This window comes from Pipistrellus kuhlii, unplaced genomic scaffold, assembly GCF_014108245.1.
Source record: "Pipistrellus kuhlii isolate mPipKuh1 unplaced genomic scaffold, mPipKuh1.p scaffold_m20_p_20, whole genome shotgun sequence".
Taxonomy (NCBI): domain Eukaryota; kingdom Metazoa; phylum Chordata; class Mammalia; order Chiroptera; family Vespertilionidae; genus Pipistrellus; species Pipistrellus kuhlii.
This window is the reverse complement of record NW_023425516.1, coordinates 8,410,690-8,430,772: the sequence shown is the minus strand read 5'-3', so window position 1 is coordinate 8,430,772 and position 20,083 is coordinate 8,410,690. Positions and strand designations below refer to the sequence as shown.

The 20,083-nt window shown below is 53.3% G+C and overlaps 1 protein-coding gene across 1 annotated transcript in view; it reads left to right on the top strand.

Annotated features, from left to right (window-relative positions):
* Positions 1 to 907: 907 nt before the first annotated feature.
* ST14 (ST14 transmembrane serine protease matriptase) overlaps positions 908 to 20,083 on the top strand; it is a 32,292-nt gene continuing 13,116 nt past the window's right edge. The window contains exons 1-3 of the mRNA XM_036449683.2: positions 908 to 1,164; positions 18,988 to 19,144; positions 19,818 to 19,945. Of these exons, the coding sequence (XP_036305576.1) occupies positions 1,084 to 1,164; positions 18,988 to 19,144; positions 19,818 to 19,945 (366 nt within the window). The 5' untranslated portion in view covers positions 908 to 1,083. The remainder of the gene's footprint in view (positions 1,165 to 18,987; positions 19,145 to 19,817; positions 19,946 to 20,083) is intronic.

Sequence of the window (20,083 nt, the reverse complement as noted above, 5' to 3'; positions counted from 1 at the left end):
TACCTTCATCAATAAAGAAATTTAAAAAAATAGATTTAAAACTTTCTACACCCCCCCCCCCCCAAAAAAAAAATCTGTTGACTGTGTAGTACCAGTAGAACACAACTCCACGATGCCAATGCTAGGAAGGTAGAGCCACCTAAGACGAGATGCCAAGAACGTGTAGAGAAAAAGGGGAGGAGGCTGAAGGGAGATCTTGGAAAGCATGGCATTTAGGGACCAAGAAGTAGAACCAGAACCAGGGGTAGGTGGGCATCTGCGGATGGGATAGTGTCAGAGGCTGCAAATGGGTCAAGGATGCTGGACGCAGATAAGAGGGCATTTGGGTGAGCAACTCAGGACTCTGGTGACAGAGAGAGCTGGAAGCAGGCCAGCAAGGGCCTCTAACAACGAGAACGGGCAGCTCGGGGCCGCGGGGGAGGCTGCGGGAGGCCGGCCAGGGGCCGGGGCAGTCCGGTTTTTGTTTGGATTTGTTGGAGCGGTTGCAATCGAGACCTATAGTCCCGCCACCAGGTGGAGGCTGAAGGTGCAGGAGGGCGGGAGAGAAACCACGGCCGGACCCCGGGGAGCGGGTGGACGGGACCTGGGAGAGGCCGCTTCTCCCAGGAGGGAAGGAAAGCGCGATACTGGGGTGTCTGCTCCTACTAGCGGGGCGCAGCCCGTGCCCATGGCCACCCCGCCCCCCTAGAAATCCCCCAAAGCTCGCTGCCCCGTCCCCCCGGAGGCCAGGCCGGCGGCCTGCTTTTCCCCTTTGTGGAGGGAGGCGGTGCCCGGGGCCGGAGGGAGGCAGGGAGGGAGGCGGCCCCGGGAAAGGTGCAGGGAGCGCGGCGGGAGGGAGGCGGGGCGGCCCGGAGCCACACCCTGAAACTACCTGCGCGGGACAGGAAGGGCCGGGCCAGACCCGCCCCGCACACCGCACACCCGCTGGCTGCCCGGGAGCCGGGCCCCGCGACCGGACTCCCCGCCGCCGCCACCACCTGCGCCCGCCCCGCGCCCCGCGATCCGCCGGCCCCGGCGGCGATGGGAGCCCGCTGCCCGCGGGGACCACGCCTCTGAGACCCGCGCGCCGGCACCCCCGCGACCATGAAGAGCAATCGGGGGCGCAAGGGCGGAGGGGGCTCCAAGGAGCCCGGCGCCGGACTCAAGTACAGCTCGCGGCCGGAGGTGGGCGAGGGCGCGGGCGGCGGGGGGCCAGGAGGGACCCCCTCCCCTTCGGGCCGGGGCACGGGCAGCTGCCTCTGGGGCGCGGGCATCTGGCTTTGCAGGCGCCGTCCAGGGGCGAGGAGGCGGGAGGGAGCCCCTCGGGCCGCGGGGGCGCGGGGAGCTGGCTCTGCAGGCGCCGTCCAGGGCGGGGAGCTGCAGGCGCCTCGGCTGCGCTTTGTCTCGGCCCCGGACCGCTCCGCTGCCCTCTGCTTGTGGCCCGGCAGGTGGAATTTCCGGTTCGGCGGGTGCCGGCCGCGGGACCTTTGGTACCTGTTCTGCCGCGGAGGAGGCGGGAGGCGCAGGTGTTTGCAGATGCGGACTCTCCGCGGGGGAAAAAAGGGAGCCATCTGGGTCCCTCCGGGGGCACTCCGCGCAATCAAAGCAACCCCCAGAGGAGTCAAGCAAGGCTAGGACCCCCCAAAAAAACAAACAAACAAAAAACCCGGAGACCTCCCTCCTCCAGGCCACACCACCTATTTATGTCCAAGTCACAGACACCAGGGGGGTGAGGGCATGCGTGGGGAAGGGTTTGGAATGGGAATGGGGTGTGGGGGGGGGTGAGGACACATAGGTGATACCTTAATCAATAAAGTAATTAAAAAAAAAATACTGGGGGCCGAGGCTTGGAATAAATAGGTGGTGTGGCGGGGAGGAGGGAGGTCTCTGTTTTTGTTGTTGTTGTTTATTGTTTTGTTTTGTTTTGTTTTTGGGGGGTCCTAGCCTTGCTTGGCCTCTTTGGGAATTTGTTTTTTCCTTGCTGGTCAGGGGCACAGGGGACCCTTGGCAGAGGGCATCCGGGCACCTGGGAGACTAGAGCCTTGGCTGTTCCTGAGGTTGGAGCTAAGGACTCCACGGTGGAAGGTGTCAGGGGGAGCCTGGCCGGTGTGGCTCAGTGGGTTGGGTGCCAGGAGGATACCGGTTCAATTCCCTTGTCTGGGCGCCTCCGAGGGAAGACAGAGCTTTGGGGGAAGGGGACTCTGTGGGAAAGAATATGGGAACGTGTCTTGAGCCTTTCGCTGATGACAGGGAAGCTGGGAGCACTTGTTTGGCAGGAAGAACGGCGGGGGACGGAGAAATCTTGGACATGACCGTTGAGGTTGAGCTGGGATGGGTTGCTGGTAGACTTGAAGGTCACACCTGGGTGGCAGCGCTCAGCAGGGCGGGCAGCCAGGCCCCCAGCTCTGCCCAGCGGGGTCCCAGGTTTCCTGGTGGCCGGGCGAGGGCCAGCTGCAAAAGCCAGGCGGACCGGTGCCCCTGAGCCCAGGCGTCCTGTGCCCCACGCTGTGTGTGGCATTGCCCCTCGCCAGGTCCCATGTTGGAGCTCCTGAAGTCACTCCCTCTGCTCCAGCGGCATCCCAGCAGCTTGCAGAAGCCGAGAACCACAAACAGAACATGTTTCTTCCCCTTTTTCCTCCCCCTCCTGAGCCCAGCAAGCCCGGGACGGGGCCTCCCGCCAGCCTGCGAGGCCTGTGGCCAGTGCTACCGGCCGCTCTCCGCCCGCTGCAGGCCCTTCACCCCGGATGGGCGCCCCTGTTTTCCTTCCCGTAATTGCCATGTTTATGAGCCCCGGGTAATTGCCTGCCCAGGCTCCTGGGTGGGTGAGGACCTGCCGGTGGGTGTTGGCTATCTCAGGGCGGGTTTTTCTCGGTGACTTCCCTTTCTGGGACTCTCTCTGTGGACGCTGGGGGAGCAGGGTCTCCCCAGAGCCTCCTCTGAGTCATTGCTGACCCTGCGCACCCACCCCGCTCCGGCCAGGCCTGGGGCTCGCCTCCACATCCTGCCCTGGCTCCGAGGGCACCGCTGGTAGACGCCTCCTGCCCCTGCCAGCCCCTGCTTCCCCCTCCCGCCCCCCCTGCCGCCCCGGGCCCCTGATTCTCATGTTCCGGGCAGCTCGACCACCCCCCACCCACTGTGCTCTCCCTCCCGCTTTCGAAAAGCTTCTTCCCTCCTCTCGGATGGATCACTTTGCCACTTTTTCTCTCCCTCCCTCTCTCCCTCGCCCCACCCTCTGCTGAGCTCCATTGAACCAGCTCTGGTACCTCATTCTGTGCCGGGCATCGGGCACCGTGGCAAGGAGGGCTCAAAAGGGAAATCGGACAGGGCTGTTTTCCTTAAGGAGCTTACAGTCTTTTTTCTTTTTTTTAATTACTTTATTGATGAAGATATCACATATTTGTCATCATCCCCCCCATTCCCATCCCAAACCCTTCCCCACGCATGCCCACACCCCCCTGTTGTCCGTGACCACTGGTTAGGCTCATATGCCTGCACACAAGTCCTTTGGTTGCTCTCTCTCCCCCTTACCCCCACCCTCCCCTACCTTCCCTCTGAGGTCTGACAGTCTGATGGATGCTGTTCTTGTTCATCAGTCTATGTTGTTCATCATGAGCTTACAGTCTTGGGCGCCGTGTGAGGGTGTGTGTGTGTGTGTGTGTGTGTGTGTGTGTGTGAAGAGGTGAGACTCCGTGTGCCTGCAGGGAGTGGCCTGCTGTGCCCAAAGCCCATTCTATTTCTCCAGGAAGTTCTCAGTATCCCTGTCCCCCACGGCCCCTGCCCCTGTCTCACCAGCAGTCCACTCCCTGGGCCGCGGACGGTGTTTGGACAGTGATCAGCGTCGGGTCTGCAGACGCTGCCTTCACTCGCTCCCTGACCCGGAGGAGCGGCTGCCGCTCTGGTTTGTCCTCTGCGTCTGCAGAGCCTCGTTGGCCATGCCAGCCCCCACCGGGCACTGTGCTGCCGGGAACCGTTCTGCTTGGCGGCACTTGTGTCTGGCCTTGTGCTTCCCAAGGCTGGCGCTCCCACCTCTGCTGCACCCCTACCTGTTCCCTGCGTCTAGGGTTGTGGGAGCCCCGGTACATGAGAGCTGCACATGAAGCCGGTGACAAGAGCATGGAGGTCCGTCTCACTCAGGGTCCGGCCTCTGTGGACTATTTGATGGTGGCCGTGAAGTTGTGTTGGCACCCATGGCTTCCTTCTCAGCCTGGGGAAGCCAGGGTTGGGGGAAATTGGACGTGGGGGCTAGACGGTACAGATCTGGCTCTTCAGAGAGGCGCCTCTTGGTTCATTGGTCAAACATTCACTTGTCCACACAGCAGATCTCAAGGAGGTACCCACCAACGGAGCCTGTGCCAGGCGCAGGGCACCAGCACTGGGAGAGACCCAGTGGCATGGGCCCTGCCTTCGGGGAGCACCCAGTGTAGTGTGGGGGGCAGGGGGTTCCGGAGAAACCCCGGTGGGCACTGAAGGCGGGCGGCTGGCCCAGGTTGGAGGAGTCGGAGTCGGGGAGTGGGGCGGAGGCCGTCGATGATGTGGTGGCCGCAGTGACCAACACGGAGGCAAGACCCGGTGCCCCTGCTTTTCCTGCTCAGAGACGTTACCTGACCCCCTTGCCCCAGCGTCTGTGGCTGTACCATGGGGCTGGAGTTTATGTGCTAGGGCTGTGGCAAGGATTAGAAGGGATGCTTTACAGAATGAAAGCCATTTGTGAGTTTGCAGTGTGGCGTATAAACCATAGTTTGAATTTGTTAGTTGAAAAAGCTAACAGTAGGGTAATGGGGAGTTAGGAGAATGAAGGCACATGAAGAGGCTCACAACCAGGTTGTTGGGGGGAGAGGGGTCTGACCTCACAAAAGGGCCAGCCTGCCCCCTGGGCCCAGGGAGTCTCTCTGAGGAACTTGGGGGCACAGCTTCCAGCGATCGAGACCCCCCTCCCAGGGTTGCACCTGTCATTCCCCTCCCTTCACGCGGCTCCTGTGAACAGGACCCTGTATAAAATGGAAACTTGTGCCAAGACCATGGCTCTGGCTCTGGTCCCTTTCTCCTTCTTATTCCCCTCCCATCACACAAAACAAAACTTTTCTTTAAAAAATATATTTTATTGAGTTTTTACAGAGAGGAAGGGAGAGGGATAGAGAGTTAGAAACATCAGTGAGAGAGAAACATCCATTAGCTGCCTCTTGCACACCTCCCACTGGGGATGTGCTCGCAATCAAGATATATGCCCTTGCCCGGAATCAAACCTGGGACCTTTCAGTCCACAGGCTGATGCAGTATCCACTGAGCCAGACTGACTAGGGTAAAACAAAACTTTTAAAAATTATATTTTATTGATTTTTTTTACAGAGAGGAGGAGAGAGGGATAGAGAGCTAGAAGCGTCGATGAGAGAGAAACATTGACCAGCTGTCTCTTGCACATCCCCTACCGGGGATGTGCACGCAACCAATGTACATGCCCTTGACCGGAATCGAACCTGCGATTTTTTAGTCCGCAGACCGACGCTCTACCGCTGAGCCAAACTGGTTAGGGTAAAACTTTTAAACGCTTCCTTCTCTCTTGGAGCTCCCAGAGGCCCCTGTGCTGGAAGGTGTGTGCAAAGCGGGTGAGGGCGGGCAGGGAAGGTGGTCAGTGGGACACTAAGATGGCCAAGCAGCCTGCCTTCTCCGGGGGGGCTTTGTCCACCTTGGTCTGGGAAAGACCTTGGGATTCATGGCTCTCATGGAGGAGATGTGGACGCGGAGGCATAAGAGAAGACAGTCCTCCCTCAATAGCTGTCCACTCCCTGTGGGAAGGCACTGAGGGTGGGTCTGCCCTGAGCAGGTGCTGTTCCATCACAGCTTCCCCCCCAGGGTCCATGGATGGCCTCTCCCGCTGCTTCCCAGGAACCAGGTGCGCTGTGGCCTGTGGCTACCCTGGCCGTTGTGGTCTTGGAGTTCCTCTGGCATCAGTTCCTTTTCTGGCTTGTGGTTCTGCCCAGGCTGTTGGCTCATGTCTCTCCTAAGGGAGAAAGCGTTCTTGGAAGAGGAAGGAGAGTGGGATGGAGCCCCCAACATGCATTGCTTCTGGCACTGTGCGCATGCTCCTGGGGTGTTTAGAGGACTAGTAATCCTCGCCAGCGTCTTGTCATGTATTACGCCTCTTAGTGCCATTGTTATCACCCCTTTATAGGGGATGAAACTGGGCCCAGAGCGAAAGAGTAGTGGGCCCGGGATTTGAACTCTGGCAGTCTGGCTCTGTTGTGTTTTGCTTAGACTGCTCTAGTGCCAGACAGGGCTGTGGGCCCAGTGGGCTCAGGAAGGGATGGATTACTAAGAGTAAGAATTGATTTGGGCAAGAGACTGGAGTTCTTTTCTTTGGATGCATCTGAGGTGCCTGGGGCTTAGCAGAATTACGGTAGCATTTGCATGGGAATGAGGATGGGAATGGCTGGGCTCCTCAGAGAATGCTCACCCTGGCCGGCAGAGGTGAGAGTGTCTGGGGTTTGCTCACTGCTTGTGGCCAATAGTTGCCCCTTTTTTGTTTGTTAAGAACTTTTCTAGCCCTGACTGCTTTGGCTCGGTGGATAGAGCATCGGCCTGTGGACTCAAGGGTCCCAGGTTTGATTCCAGTCAAGGGCATGTACCTTGGTTGCAGGCACAGCCCCAGTAGAAAGTGTGCAGGAGGCAGCTGATGGATGTTTCTCTCTCATTGATGTTTCTAACTCTCTGTCCTCTCTGTAAAAAAATCAATTATATATATATATATATATATATATATATATATATATATATATATATAATTGATTATATATATATATATTTTTTTATTTTTTTTAAGAACTTTTCTAGAAGCAGGTAAAGATTCTGTCTTCTAATCTCATAGTTTCAGAATTTGCTTGTTCTTTTCAGACTTAGCAACTGAATCCTTAGGATCTTGGTAATGGTTGGTTGTCTGACTGGTCAAAATCTGGGCTCCTTTGTCTCTGAGACAGTGGTGATGATGATGATGATGATGATGATGATGATGAAAAGGAGAAGAATATGATGTCAGTTGTTCTACCCCTCATTAGATATGCCCACTTAAATTCATTACCTCTGTTTATCCTCATAGCAACTGTGTGAGGGGGAAAAAATGGCTACTTCACAGATGAGGAAACCGAGGCTCAGAGAATTTGCATAATAGCCCAAAGGCAGAGGTAGGAGGAGGATTCAAACCCAGATCTCTGAGACTTCAAAGCCTATGAGTTTCCCCGCAATGCCATTATACAGTTGTGTTCCAAAGACGATGGTGATTGATGCCTCTTCCCAGCCGCATCCTGGGACACACCATTATGGGCTGTGGTGAGCATTACGGGTTGTGGTGAGCACCAGGCGCCACTAAACACCTCTCACCCTACACTTGTCTGGTTTCCCCTTTTAACGAGTTACTCACCTGGTAGACCAGGAGTCCGGCTGGGGATGCGATTTCAACGAGGCTTTGAACAAAATGTTCCTTTCTCATTACATGAATAAATGTCTTAATGGAAATTTTAAAATCAAAAATCATTTATCCCCCTCAAGCCAACAAATCTGGTTGCTTGCATTTTTTTTTATGCCCTTTTCCATTTCTTACCCTATGTGTATGTTTTATCTGGTTTGTTGCTAGGCACACACCAATTTGTGTCCTGGGCTTGGTGGAGGACTGGCGGTTGGAGAACCGCAAGGTCCCGTAGGCTTGTGTCTGGTTGAAGGACTGAGCCAACAGGGTCCATTTATGGACCCACGTCACTCTGGGCTGCCTCTAACTTCTGCCTGGGTTCTGCGACATTTCTTAATTAGTGGCAGCTCCGCTGAGGTCTTGGAGCGTTTGCTTATCATCTGTGTTGATGGATGATGCCCTCCTGGGGGGAAAGGCCATACCTTGGATGACTTCATTGTGAGTCAGAAAGACATGGACAGCCTCTAGGAGAGGCAGCAGTGTCCATCTCTGTTAGAAGTAAGTCACGCTCTTACTGTCCCACCCTGACAGCAGACACTGAAGCCACTTCCTTCGCGCTGTGGTGATGTGGCTGTGAGCAGGATGCTGAAGGCAGGAGGAGATCCGAACTGTAGAGCTGACGTCCGGTTCAGTGAAAGCCAGGCGTGTAAGGTGGCTCCCTAGAATCTAAAGTAAATCCCCTCATGGTTTTATTTGGTTGTAACTTTAAGTTGTTATTATTAAAAGGTTAATATGTACATATGTAAAGAGAATTTGGCTCAGATAAGGAGGAAGAATTTTAAACTGGGGAAGTACCTTAGAGAAGCACTTTACTAACGTGGTAGTGCCTATCCTATGCATGCTTTCTGAAGGAAGTTGCTTTTTTATTCTTCCCTTACTACAAAAGTTAAGGGTTTTTTGGTTTGTTTTTCTTTTTTTAGGCAAGCAATACAGAAATATACAAAATAGAAGGTGAAATTCCTCTGAAATTCTATCTTTCAGATTAAAAACGTATATTTTTATTGATTTCAGAGAGGAAGGGAGAGGGAGAGAGAGATAGAAACATCAAAGATGAAAGAGAATCATTGATTGGCTGCCACCCTGGGGATCGAGCCTGCAACCCGAGCATGTGCCCTGACCAGGAATCGAACCGTGACCTCCTGGTTCATAGGTCGATGCTCAACCATGGAGCCACGCCGGCCGGGCTCTCTTCCAGATTTTATAATCCCTATAGTTTGTCTTATATTCTCCCACAGATCTTCTAGGCATATACAAACATGCACTTATTTGGATATTAATATACAGTGTATGTGTACATGATTCTTCTTCCCTGAATGGAATCATAATGTCATTCCTGTTCTGCAACTAAAGACATGGTTCAATAAATGAATTCCCACATTGATTAACTTGGATTGTAGAGCAAAGACAGCCTCTATCTCCCCCCAGTTTTAAGGAGCAGGTGGTTACCTGAGATTGAGACTGGGATGGCGGTGTGACGGGGGTGTTTCCACATATCACCTACTTTTATTTAATTTAAATACAGTTTTATCGATTTTAGAGAGAAAGGGAACAGGAGAGGGATAGACACATCAACGATGAGAGAGAATCATTGATTGGCTGCCTCCTTGCACACCCCACACTGGGGATCGAGCCCGCAAACTGGGAATCAAACCATGTTCCTAGGTTGACGCTCAACCATTGAGCCATGCTGGCTGGGTTTACATACTCTTTTAAAAACCCTTTTTGATTGTTGCATAAGCTTCCAACAAGTGGCTGAATCCTTGCTTATTCGTTGTTTTATTTTGTGTGCGCGCTAATTGAATATGCTAATAGCCATAGCTCGATCAGGAAATGGCTATAGCTTGATCAGAAGGTGGGTAACGGATGAACTGCTCCCAGGGAGACCACGCTGGTCAGGCCTCATTCTGTTGAGTGCTGGGTTTCATGACTTCATGGGAATATTGCTTACTAATAGTATTGTGAGGTTGAACCAGATGGCCAGAGGCTTAGGAAACACTTTGATGTCTCCATGATTGAGTTGAGCGAGTTGAGCGAGAGGAGGAGCCGACTCAGCATGGGGACCTGGAGGTATTTTGGGGAACTGCAGGAGGTAGGCTGGCCCCATTGCCACACTCCCGTGCCAGGCATTGTGATGCTGATGGCACCTGGGAGAGGAAGGATTTGTAATGTTGGCAGCAAATGAAAATGCTATTTCCCCCAGAAAGGATGGCCGTGGAGGATGGGAGATGGGATGATGGGATGATGGCTACAAATAGCCCCAGCTCTAAGAATCCAAGTCCAAGGATATGGTTCTGCAGTTCTCTCCGGGCTCATTTCCTGTTACCTCCCTCCACCACAGGGTTCTGGGTTGTGACTGTGGACTTGGGTCCCCAGATCCTCCCCTCCCCCCTTGTGGTGCTTTCTTTCCTGTTTGCATGTTCAGTTCTTTCACCCAAACAGCCACTTAGAGTGGCTGAAGCATGCAGTGACTTGAGTCATGCTCCAGGGAATTTCGCTGTGTGAAATAAGCCAGCAATCCCTACATTTATATACTGGATAATTCATTTCTATAACGTTTGAAAGGGCAGCTTTAGGACTGCAAGATGGGTTTAGTGGGGAGGGGCCAGGAGGGAGGTGGGCATGGTCACACCCAGGCAGTAAGAGGGTCAGAATCTCCACTTTGCCCGTGAATAAAATACACTGACATCAGTGATAGCAGAGTATGGGACTTCATACTGACACACAAAGGAACACAAGCAAAATGGGAAACGAGATTAAGATCAATGGGTTATGTTAATGTTGTGGTCGTGTAATGTAGTTTCATAGGATGTTAGCATTGGGGGGACCTGGGCAGAGTGTCTGAGGGACCCCTTGGGGTTATTTCTTACAAACTGCACATGATTCTGTCGTGATGTCAACAGAAAATGTCAATAACTCAGAAAGCACTAGCCTGTGAAATCAAAATGTGGGCCGAAACTGGTTTGGCTCAGTGGTAGAGCATCGGTCTGCGGACTGAAAGGTCCCAGGTTTGATTTGGGTCAGGGACATGTACGTTGGTTGCGGGCACATCCCCGGTAGGGGGTGTGCAAGGTCGATGTGTCTCCCTCATCGATGTTTCTAGCTCTCTATCCCTCCCCCTTCCTCTCTGTAAAAAATCAATAAAATATATATATATTTTTTAAAATGTGGGCTTGATCCAAAGGATGAGAAGTTACCTGGCACTGCCTTTACTTCCTGTTCCTCTTGCTGGGTTTCTGGGAGGATCTGCCTGGGGGTCAGGGGCCAGGAGGAGGACTTCTGGCAGGTGAGGATGGACCCAAGAGCCCAGGGCAGGGGCAGTGGAGCGTTGGGGCAGAGGATGGAGGGTGAGCTTGGAGGCTAGATGGACTTCTCTGGTGGAATTACAAAAGAGAATGTGTCCTGGGGTAGCTTTTCACTGGGAGAGGAAGAGACTTGGAGAGACCAAATTTGGGGGCGCTGTAAGCAGAACTAGGATGTGAGCTGAGCATGGCCATATACAAGCTCGGAAAGTCCCCTGGGCTGTGGCACCCGGGAGATGATCCCAGCTTGCTTTGGGTACACTCTCCATACCTGGCTGGGGAGAGGGACAGCTTTCAATCAATCCATCCATCAACCAACCCATCATCCATTGCTAACGTTGGCAAGGGTAAAGGGATGGGGAAAGAAGCAGAACAAGTAGGAACCGGTGCACCCCGACCTTCCAGGGCTGCCTGGACTGCTCCCCGTGGCAATGGGGTATCACTGATGCCCAGTGGGTGGTGCAGGTCAGAGGGGAGGCGCTGGCCCAGGAAGACGTACTGTGGATTGAGGTTTCTCGCAGGGGCGTGGCCTTGGCTATGTCCTCCAGGGCAGGCAGGTTTGGTAGGTGGTGAGAGGAAACCTTCTGGGTGGGCAGGAGGGGACCAGCTCCTGGTTTCAATCAATTGCTAACGTTGGCAAGGTCAAGGGTAAAGGGATTGGGGGCCTCCTGGCTGGGGGCAGAGTGAGAGAGGTGGGGGCCCTCAGCACCTCTAGACCTGATGTGTAAACTGAGACCTGGAGCGAGCTCTGGCAGGCTCCCTGGCTTTGCTGGGAAAGTGGCCTCAGGACCAAGACTGGGTGACAAGACCCCAAGAAGGACTTTCTCTCCTCCCCCCACCCCTGCAGTCCCTACTGGCCTCTGCGCAGGGGGGAGGAGGGGAGAGGAGAAGAGGGAGGGGAGGCAGCAACAGGAGGAGGCCCTGGGGGGTGGGGTGCAGGGATGGGTGGTCTGGCCTTGGTTTGTGGCTCCCAGGGGCTTCTTGTATGAGGCCTCCAGGCGGACTTGTGCTTCTAAAGGTGTTTTTTGTTTTGTTTTGTTTGAATGTTTTAACTTGAACTCCAGCTGCTCCACAAGACCAGAGGGAGGAAAGGGCCTTGCTTGGCTTTGGGCCAGACGGATGGACTGGTGGGTGGAGAAATCAAAACTGAAGGGAGACCGCGGGTAGGCCCTTGTCATTAGCGTGAGTCAGGTAATTTGTTTTTACAACACCTCCGCTCAGAAGGTGGCAAGGGGGTTATTAACCCACTTTTCAGAGAGGCGAACGAGGCCCAGCAAGGCCCATTTGCTTCAGTGACTCAGAGCTCCCAGGCCCACACCTCACGTAGGTCCCACTCACCCTGATCCCTCAAAAGGGAAGGAAGGGACTTGCAACGGGGGGGATCCCTCCCCGGTCTGTGGTCTGTCCCCTTTGGGGGGGGGGGTGTGGTCCCAGGACCCTGCTCTGTGGGCAGGGACTGGGCAGTGCAGGGAGCTGGGGAGGGAGCCATACTGGCTGGCAGGGGCCCAGCCCTGGGTTTCTTGCTGACACAGCGCCCGGTTGGCTGAGTCAGGCCCCAGCGACTTCGCTTCCTGCCCTGACCAGGTGTGCAGCTTTGTTTCACTTCTTTCCTTCCCTGGGAACTTAGCATGGCGGGGTGTGTGTGTGTGTGTGTGTGTGTGTGTGTGTGTGTGGCAGCATTCTGTTCCCACAGATCTCAGGTATTTCTGGGCTGCTTCCTCTTTTTAAAAAAAAATATATTTTATTGATTTTTTTACAGAGAGGAAGAGAGAGGGATAGAGAGTTAGAAACATCGATGAGAGAGAATCATCGATCAGCTGCCTCTTGCACACCCTCTACCGGGGATGTGCCCCCAACCAAGGTACATGGCCTTGACTGGAATGGAACCCGGGACCCTTCAGTCCGCAGGCCGACACTCTAGCCACTGAGCCAAACTGGTTTCAGCTGGGCTGCTTCTGGTGGGAGGACAGGGACGGGTCAAAGGGCAAGTGTGAGAGGTTGGGCCACAAGAGGCAGCAGGTTCCAAAGTCCACCTCCAGCGGACCCCACCTTGGCTGGGCGTGTGTCTCCGAGGAACTCCGGTGGCCTCTGCCTGGGAGACCAAGGGATGCCCGTTGCCTGTCGTGGGAGGGCCCCGGGCACGGCTGTCAGGACCCACCCCGTCCAGCTGAAACTGAAACTGACCGGCTGGCGCCTCTCTCTGCGGTGGGACGTGGGCGAGCCCAGCCCACGCTTCTGGGAAAGGAAGGCTGGGTTGCTGGGACTTGAAGTTCCTAAGAATAACCTGGCCCCGCTCCTGGCTGGCTGCGGTGCCAGCCTCTCCGCAGAGTGGGGCTTGGGAACGTGGATGCCGGGAGCACAGTGCTCGCTTTGCTTCATTTTTATTGTGACTTCGCATGCCTGGGCCGGTTGGGGAAACACCGGGGAGGGACCATCCGTGGGATCCCGAGACTCCGGCTTCTCCTGAGATCAGTTGTTGGGGCTGCTGAGTGGGCAGAGGGTTCTGATGTGGTTCTTTCCCCTTCTCCTGGGTCCCTTTGGCCATCCTGTGATGGACACACCGAGTGCCCTCTCTGTGCTGGGCCGGGGCTGACGTCCTGCTCCCGGGAACCTGCCTAGGGGCTGCTGCTCTCTGTCTACAGCTGTCCGAGGTGTCGGTGGTGGCTTTAGCAGGGAGACAGATGTATTTGCCCCAGGAGGTCACGGTTCGATTCCCCGTCAGGGCACATGCCCGGGTTGTGGACTCGATCCCTAGTAGGGGGTGTGCGGGAGGCAGCCGATCAGTAGTTCACTCATCATTGATATTTCTATTTCTCTCTGCCTCTCCCTTCCTCTCTGAAAACAATAAAAATATATAATTTTTTAAAAAGTGGAGTGAGCCGAAACTGGTTTGGCTCAGTGGATAGAGCGTCGGCCTGCAGATTGAAGGGTCCCAGGTTCGATTCCGGTCAAGGGCGTGTACCTTGGTTGCGGGCACATCTCCAGTTAGAAACATCGATGAGAGAGAGTCATCGATCAGCTGATCGATGACTCTCATCGATGTTTCTAACTCTATCCCTCTCCTTTCCTCTCTGTAAAAATCAGTAAAATATGTTTTAAAAAAAATAAAAAAGCGGTCTTTCTCCAGTTTCCCCTTGGAATCTCAATGCTGTGCAGCCCTACTGTGCTCAGCATCGCCTGGGAAGACAAAGGCAGCATTAGTTTTTGGAATTCATTTCTTGCGCTGTCTGTCACCTTAGGTGGCCCATGTTTCTGGGGCTTCTGGCCAGGATCTCACAGGGACTGGCATCTGAGAGGGGCTGTGAGAGTTAGGCTGGCTTTGTGCTTCTCCTTGTAGAGGCAGGCAAGTGCCTTCGAGTGCCCCAGCACACAGCACCCCCTCTCTTTGGAGAACCGTTGCAGATGCTCAGACGGTCCCTTTTCGCTTGAACAATCCCAGGGAAATTGTGTGGCTCTCATGACCGTAGTGACAGTGATGACATCATGAAGCTGAAATTCACCCTGTCGGGTGACGGGTGCACTGAGTCACCGGACCCACAGGTGAACTGCACCCGCCACAAATCAGCGGCAGAATCGGCAGCCACCCGTGGAGCCAGTCACCCTGGTCTAGTCTCAGGTCTGAGCGACACGCCTTTGTCTCCAGCCAGTGACATCACCCCTGCCCCTTGACCTTGGCCTCCAGCAGCAGAAGCAGGTTCCTGGTGGTGGTGCGATGGTCTCGCATGGTGCCTCCCAGGACTTGGAGTGACCTTTTCTGCTTTCAGATTCATTCATTTCCCTTCCCGGCAGGTCACACCCAACCTTAGCCAAATGAGCGGCGATCTTTAAAAAAACACACACCACCATCTGGCATGAAGACTTCTTTACTCCTTATCTGCTTACATGGGAATCTTGCATGATTTTCAGATTGTTGTTATTTTTTTAAATCTATTTAATTTATTTTTTTATTGATCTCAGAGAGGAAGGGAGAGGGAGAGGGAGAGAAAGAAACATCAATGATGAGAGAGATCCTACTGGGGATCGAGCCCGCAACCCAGGCATATGCCCTTGACCGAGAGATGAAACGTTACCTCCAGGCTCCTAGGTCCAAGCTCAACCACTAAGCCACGCCGGCTGGGCAGTTAGTTTTATTTATTTATTAATTAAATATATTCTTATTAATTTTTTACAGAGAGGAAGGAAGAGGGATAGAGAGTTAGAAACATCGATGAGAGAGAAACATCAATCTAAACATATCTATTCTCAAGTTTGTCTAGAGATCCAATATAATCTTTCTTTTAAATATATTTTATTGATTTTTTACAGAGAGGAAGGGAGAAAGATAGTTAGAAACATCGATGAAAAAGAAACATCCATCAGCTGCCTCCTGCACACCCCCCTACTGAGGATGTGCCCACAACCAAGGTACATGCCCTTGACCGGAATCGAACCTGGGACCTTTTGGTCCATAGGCCAACGCTCTATCCACTGAGCCAAACCGGTTTCAGCTAGCGTTATTTTTGCCATTTATAAATGTCAACACGGATCAGTTGCTTTTCTCTAGTGAGACCCACACTCTGAACGACCGGTGACAGTGTAGCTCTGGAGTCTCTGGTGCTAGAGCCAGTGGGAGCGTGGGCCCCAGAGGGCTGGGAGCTGGTGACAGGCCTGCCAGTGTGCGCTTGGGAGCCGGGAGACGGTCCCTCGGGAGTGGGAGGATTGATCGGTTGACGTGGACACGGTTTTGTTTGCTTAGTATTGAGCTTTCAGTCCTGCTGAGTTTCTTACTTCACGGGAGACTACAAGATTCTGTCTTCGGTCAAAAATAGCTCTTGTGCATCCGTTTATCAGGACCACCCCTCGTGTTGGGGAGACAAGTCACTTGTACTAGTGTGCTTAGAGCAACAGGAAGTAGGGTACTGAAGGGCTTCTACATGCTCCTGGATTTCTGGACCAGCCTCTCTATCCCTCTAATGAATTGGATGGCAATAAATAAATACATAAGTAAATGAAGTAATAAGTTGGATGGGAATGGCAATCATCTGACCCTATCCCTACAACCTGCCCCTCTCGGGTCATCCTCCTTCATCCCTCCAGATTCTTCCAGAGAGGAAGGGAGCGGGATAGAGAGTTAGAAACATCGATGAGAGAGAATCATTGATCAGCTGCCTCTTGCACAACCCCTACTAAGGATGTGCCTGCAACCAAGGTACATGCTCTTGACTGGAATTGACCTGGGACCCTTCAGTCCGCAGGCCGAAGCTCTCTCCACTGAACCACACCGGTCAGGGCCCCTCCAGATTCTTCACTCTTTCCCCGTACCCCCAAGCTTTTCATGCCCACCTGCCCTCCAGGAAATCATTCCTGGCTTCTTCTCTGAGCTGGCGTTGAGCCTTGCTGGGTGTCTGGGGCCGGTGGCTGGCCCGTGGCAGGCGGCCTTTCTGTCTGTTTGTAGTAAGCAAGCATCTGGCTTCACGGGGCTGGCATTTGTGTGTACACCTGCCAGTGTGTTTACTTCTACGAAAGAGGAGCAGGAAGAGGCAAAGCAGGCACCGGCCTGCGTTCTCTCCCATTGACTCCGTGGCCCCGCAGAGAGATTGCCCTGTGGACGGTTGTTGGGTGGTTGTGTGTGCAGCCAAGGCGAATGGATGGAGCTCCCTGCCCCCTCCTCCACCAGAGCGCGCCTGAAACTGGTCTGCGGTGGAAGGGCGTGGCTCTCGGCCTGGCGTGGCTGCTTCCCTGACTTCACTGCCTTTGTGACTTTGTACAGGTCACTCCCTCTCGGCCTCAGTTTCCTTATCAATAAAACCACTGGGCTAGGCCAGGTAATCTCTGACATGCCTAAAAATGGAGCAGAGAGGAGGGCCATAAAAGAGAACTACTGATTAAACAGCCTTTCAGGGCTGAGCGGTCACACTGCAGGGACCAGCAAGGCTCTGCCACGGAGCCTGTCCCACTGCCAATGGCCTTGCTAGGAAGCCAGGCCTGGGGTGCCCTGTCCATCGGGTTGGCTTTCCCTCTTCCCTGAATCCTGGCTTCCTGAGTTCTGGAAGCTGAGCACTTGGGAGGCAGGGACCAGGACTGCCTGGCTGCGTGATCCTGCCAGGTCCTCGTTTCTCCCGGCTTGGTCTGGAGGACAGGGCGGCGGCTCTACTCATAAGTGATTCCAGGATTGATTGATGTGAGGCTCAAGTAAGAAAATAGTTGTGAAATTACTCTGTAAATTGAAAAGAAAAGCAATAAACGGTCATTTTTCTTACATTTCTTCTAACACATACACATGTTTACACAGTCTGTTTAGAGAGTCTAGCTCTAAATCCTTATTTTTTAAAAAATCTTCAAATATGGTTAGACAACCAAGGACCATTGTCCATTGAAAGAAAACCCACAGCCTGAAAGAGAAGAACAAAGTTCTGAAGAGAATGATGACATATATATATATATATATATATATATATATATATATCTAGTTGGTAACCTCAGAAAGAGCCAGAAGGCAGTGCGTTCATAAAACAGAAGAAGACTGCCTAATAAAGTAACAGTCAAAGAATAAAGCATCCTTCTTGGAAATGGAATAGATGGCTTTTGAAGTTTAAAGAAAAACACGCATTGCCTTTATAGTAGTTCCAGACAATAGCTATGAGAAAGGACACAGAGCTGTAGGAGGGAGGCCCCCAGGAGGAAAATTAAAGAAGAGGCTATTTGACAGACTTTATATGTGGAGGATTAGAAGAGTATTACACAGCTCTTCGATTGTATGGAAAGACTCGTGTGTGTGTGTGTTAAAAAGAAACTCAGTGAAAGAATATTCGCAGCAGGAAAAGCAAAATATGTTTCTCTCTCATCTATGTTTCTAACTCTATCCCTCTCCCTTCCTCTCGGTAAAAAATCAATAATATATATATATATATATATATATATATATATATATATTTTTTTTTTTTTTTTAAAGCGGTAGTAGTACTGGCATATAACATAGAAATATGGGGACAAATTCCAGAACAAGCAGTTTGCTTCTGGGTGTGTTTCTCATCATTTTTTTCAAATGTATTTTTATTGAGGTATAATTGACATACAACAGTGCGTAAGTTTATGGTATACAGCGTGTTGATTTGGTACATTTATGTGCTGCGATATGATTACCATGGTCAGGTCAGCTGTGGAGTGTGTTCCTGTTTGATATCACATAAAGTCACAGATACAACCAGTTAGGAAACTAAAAACTTAGAGATAAAAGTATCCAGATGTGACAGGAATGGGGAGAACCTTTCCTAGAGAAGGTTTAAATGGGACAAGAAAAGAAATGGCCGTTCAAGCACGTTATGTAGGGTTCTGAGATTAACACCAGAAGAACGACGGACGTCAGGACACGGTTAAAAACGGCACACCTGTGGAATTTGGGATGTTGCTCTCACTTTATTACAATTGCATTTGCCGTGGATATGAGGTAGTTAAACCTAGGAACCGTCCAATTTCATGACACATGGCTCCTCTGCAGGATTGAAGACAGGCAGATCACGTGTTAGAAAAGTTCACCTGTCCCATCCTCACATACTCCCCCCCCCCCCCCCCTTCCTGATACCCCTTTACAGAGAAGACTCCAGGAAGCGCTATCCTGTTTGTGGGAAGGTGTTTTTGTCGTTGTTTATTTAATACACTTTTATTATTGATTTCAGAGGAAGGGACAGAGATAGCAACGTCCATGATGAGAGAGAACCATTGATCGGCTGCCTCCTGCATGCCCCACGCCAGGGATTGAGCCCGCTACCTGGGCATGTGCCCTGCCCGGGAATCGAACCGTGACCTCCCGGTTGATAGGTCAGCCACTGAGCCACGCCAGCCAGGCTGAGGGACATTTTGTTGTTTTTCCGGCTCTCGGGTCTGAGCACGAGTGTGGATTCCAATAGAGACATGACCTCCTCACCTTGAACTCGTTCCCTCGGACCCCTCAGGCTGAAGGCAAGGTGGCTTGTTCCACATGGCACGGCCAACTGGTTAAACATTGGTGAAGCACGGCCACTGGGTGGGGTGTACAGTGTGCCAGTCTGTGCTGCCCACAGGTGCAGAGGACCGGTGGGGCCTGGGACCAGTGGGGCCTGGAGCAGGGGCTGCCTTTGGAAGCTTGCACTGAGGCACCGGGTGGCCCTTGGCTGGGCCTCTCCCTGTGCCGGAGCGGGTTCATGCACGTGGACAGCTGCAGTGACGGGGTTTGCACGCGGGGCCGGCGGGAGAGTGTCTGAGCTCTGGTGTTAGCCTGTGCCTTCCTCTCTGCAGAGCATGCATGCCTTTGAGGAAGGCCTGGAGTTCCTGCCGGTCAACAACACCAAGAAGGTGGAGAAAGGAGGCCTCAGGCCCTGGGTGGTGCCCGTGGTTGTGCTTGTGATCCTGCTGGTCTCTCTCACGGCTGGTTTCCTGGTGTGGCACTTCAAGTGTGAGTACAGCTAAGGGGGGGAGGGACTGACCCAAGGCCCGCCTCCTTTTTTAAAAAAAAATAATTTATTTTATTGATTTTTAAAAAGATATATTTTACTGATTTTTTACATAGAGGAAGGGAGAGGGATAGAGAGTTAGAAACATTGATGAGAGAGAAACATCGATCAGCCGCCTCCTGCACACCCCCTACTGGGGATGTGCCTGCAACCAAGGTACATGGCCCGGACCGGAATCGAACCTGGGACCTTTCAGTCCACAGGCCGACGCTCTATCCACTGAGCCAAACCGGTCAGGGCTAGGGCCCGTGTCTTAAGGACACGAGAGAGAGAATGGAGGCACAGCGGCGTGGGTGAGGGGGGGGGTCTAAGATGCTCCCTCCCTTTTCCTCTTTCAAGTCATGAGCAGTGGGTGAGGAATTGGTCAGAGCTGGCCCACAGCGCTCAGGTCCACAGGTCGCTCCTGGCACCTACTGCCCCGGTTGTCAGCAGTTCCAGCTTGGGTCTGAGCATGCGAGTGGACCCCATGGGGACCTGGCCCACCATCCCCACGCCCTTTATCGTCACCCCTCTCACCCCCCCTTACGGCTGCGGAGGGCAGCTTGTGGACACTGGGGGACGGGACAGGGATGATGGCACTCCCTCTGACTGTTCTCCTTCCCTGGCCTTGCACAGACCGGGAAGTGCGGGTCCAGAAGGTCTTCAATGGCTACCTGAGGGTCACCAACGAGAACTTTCTGGACGCCTATGAGAACCCGAACTCCACCGAATTCGTAGAGCTGGCCGGCAAAGTGAAGGAGGCGGTGAGTCCGCGTCCTGGGCCGGAGCCCTGTCCCAGCTGTATCTCCCCCCTGGGCTGGTGCGGGGCACGGGAGGGCACCGGTCCCAGGACGGAGGGAGCGGCTGGGGCTGGGGGCAGAGGTGCTGGCCTCCCTGAACCT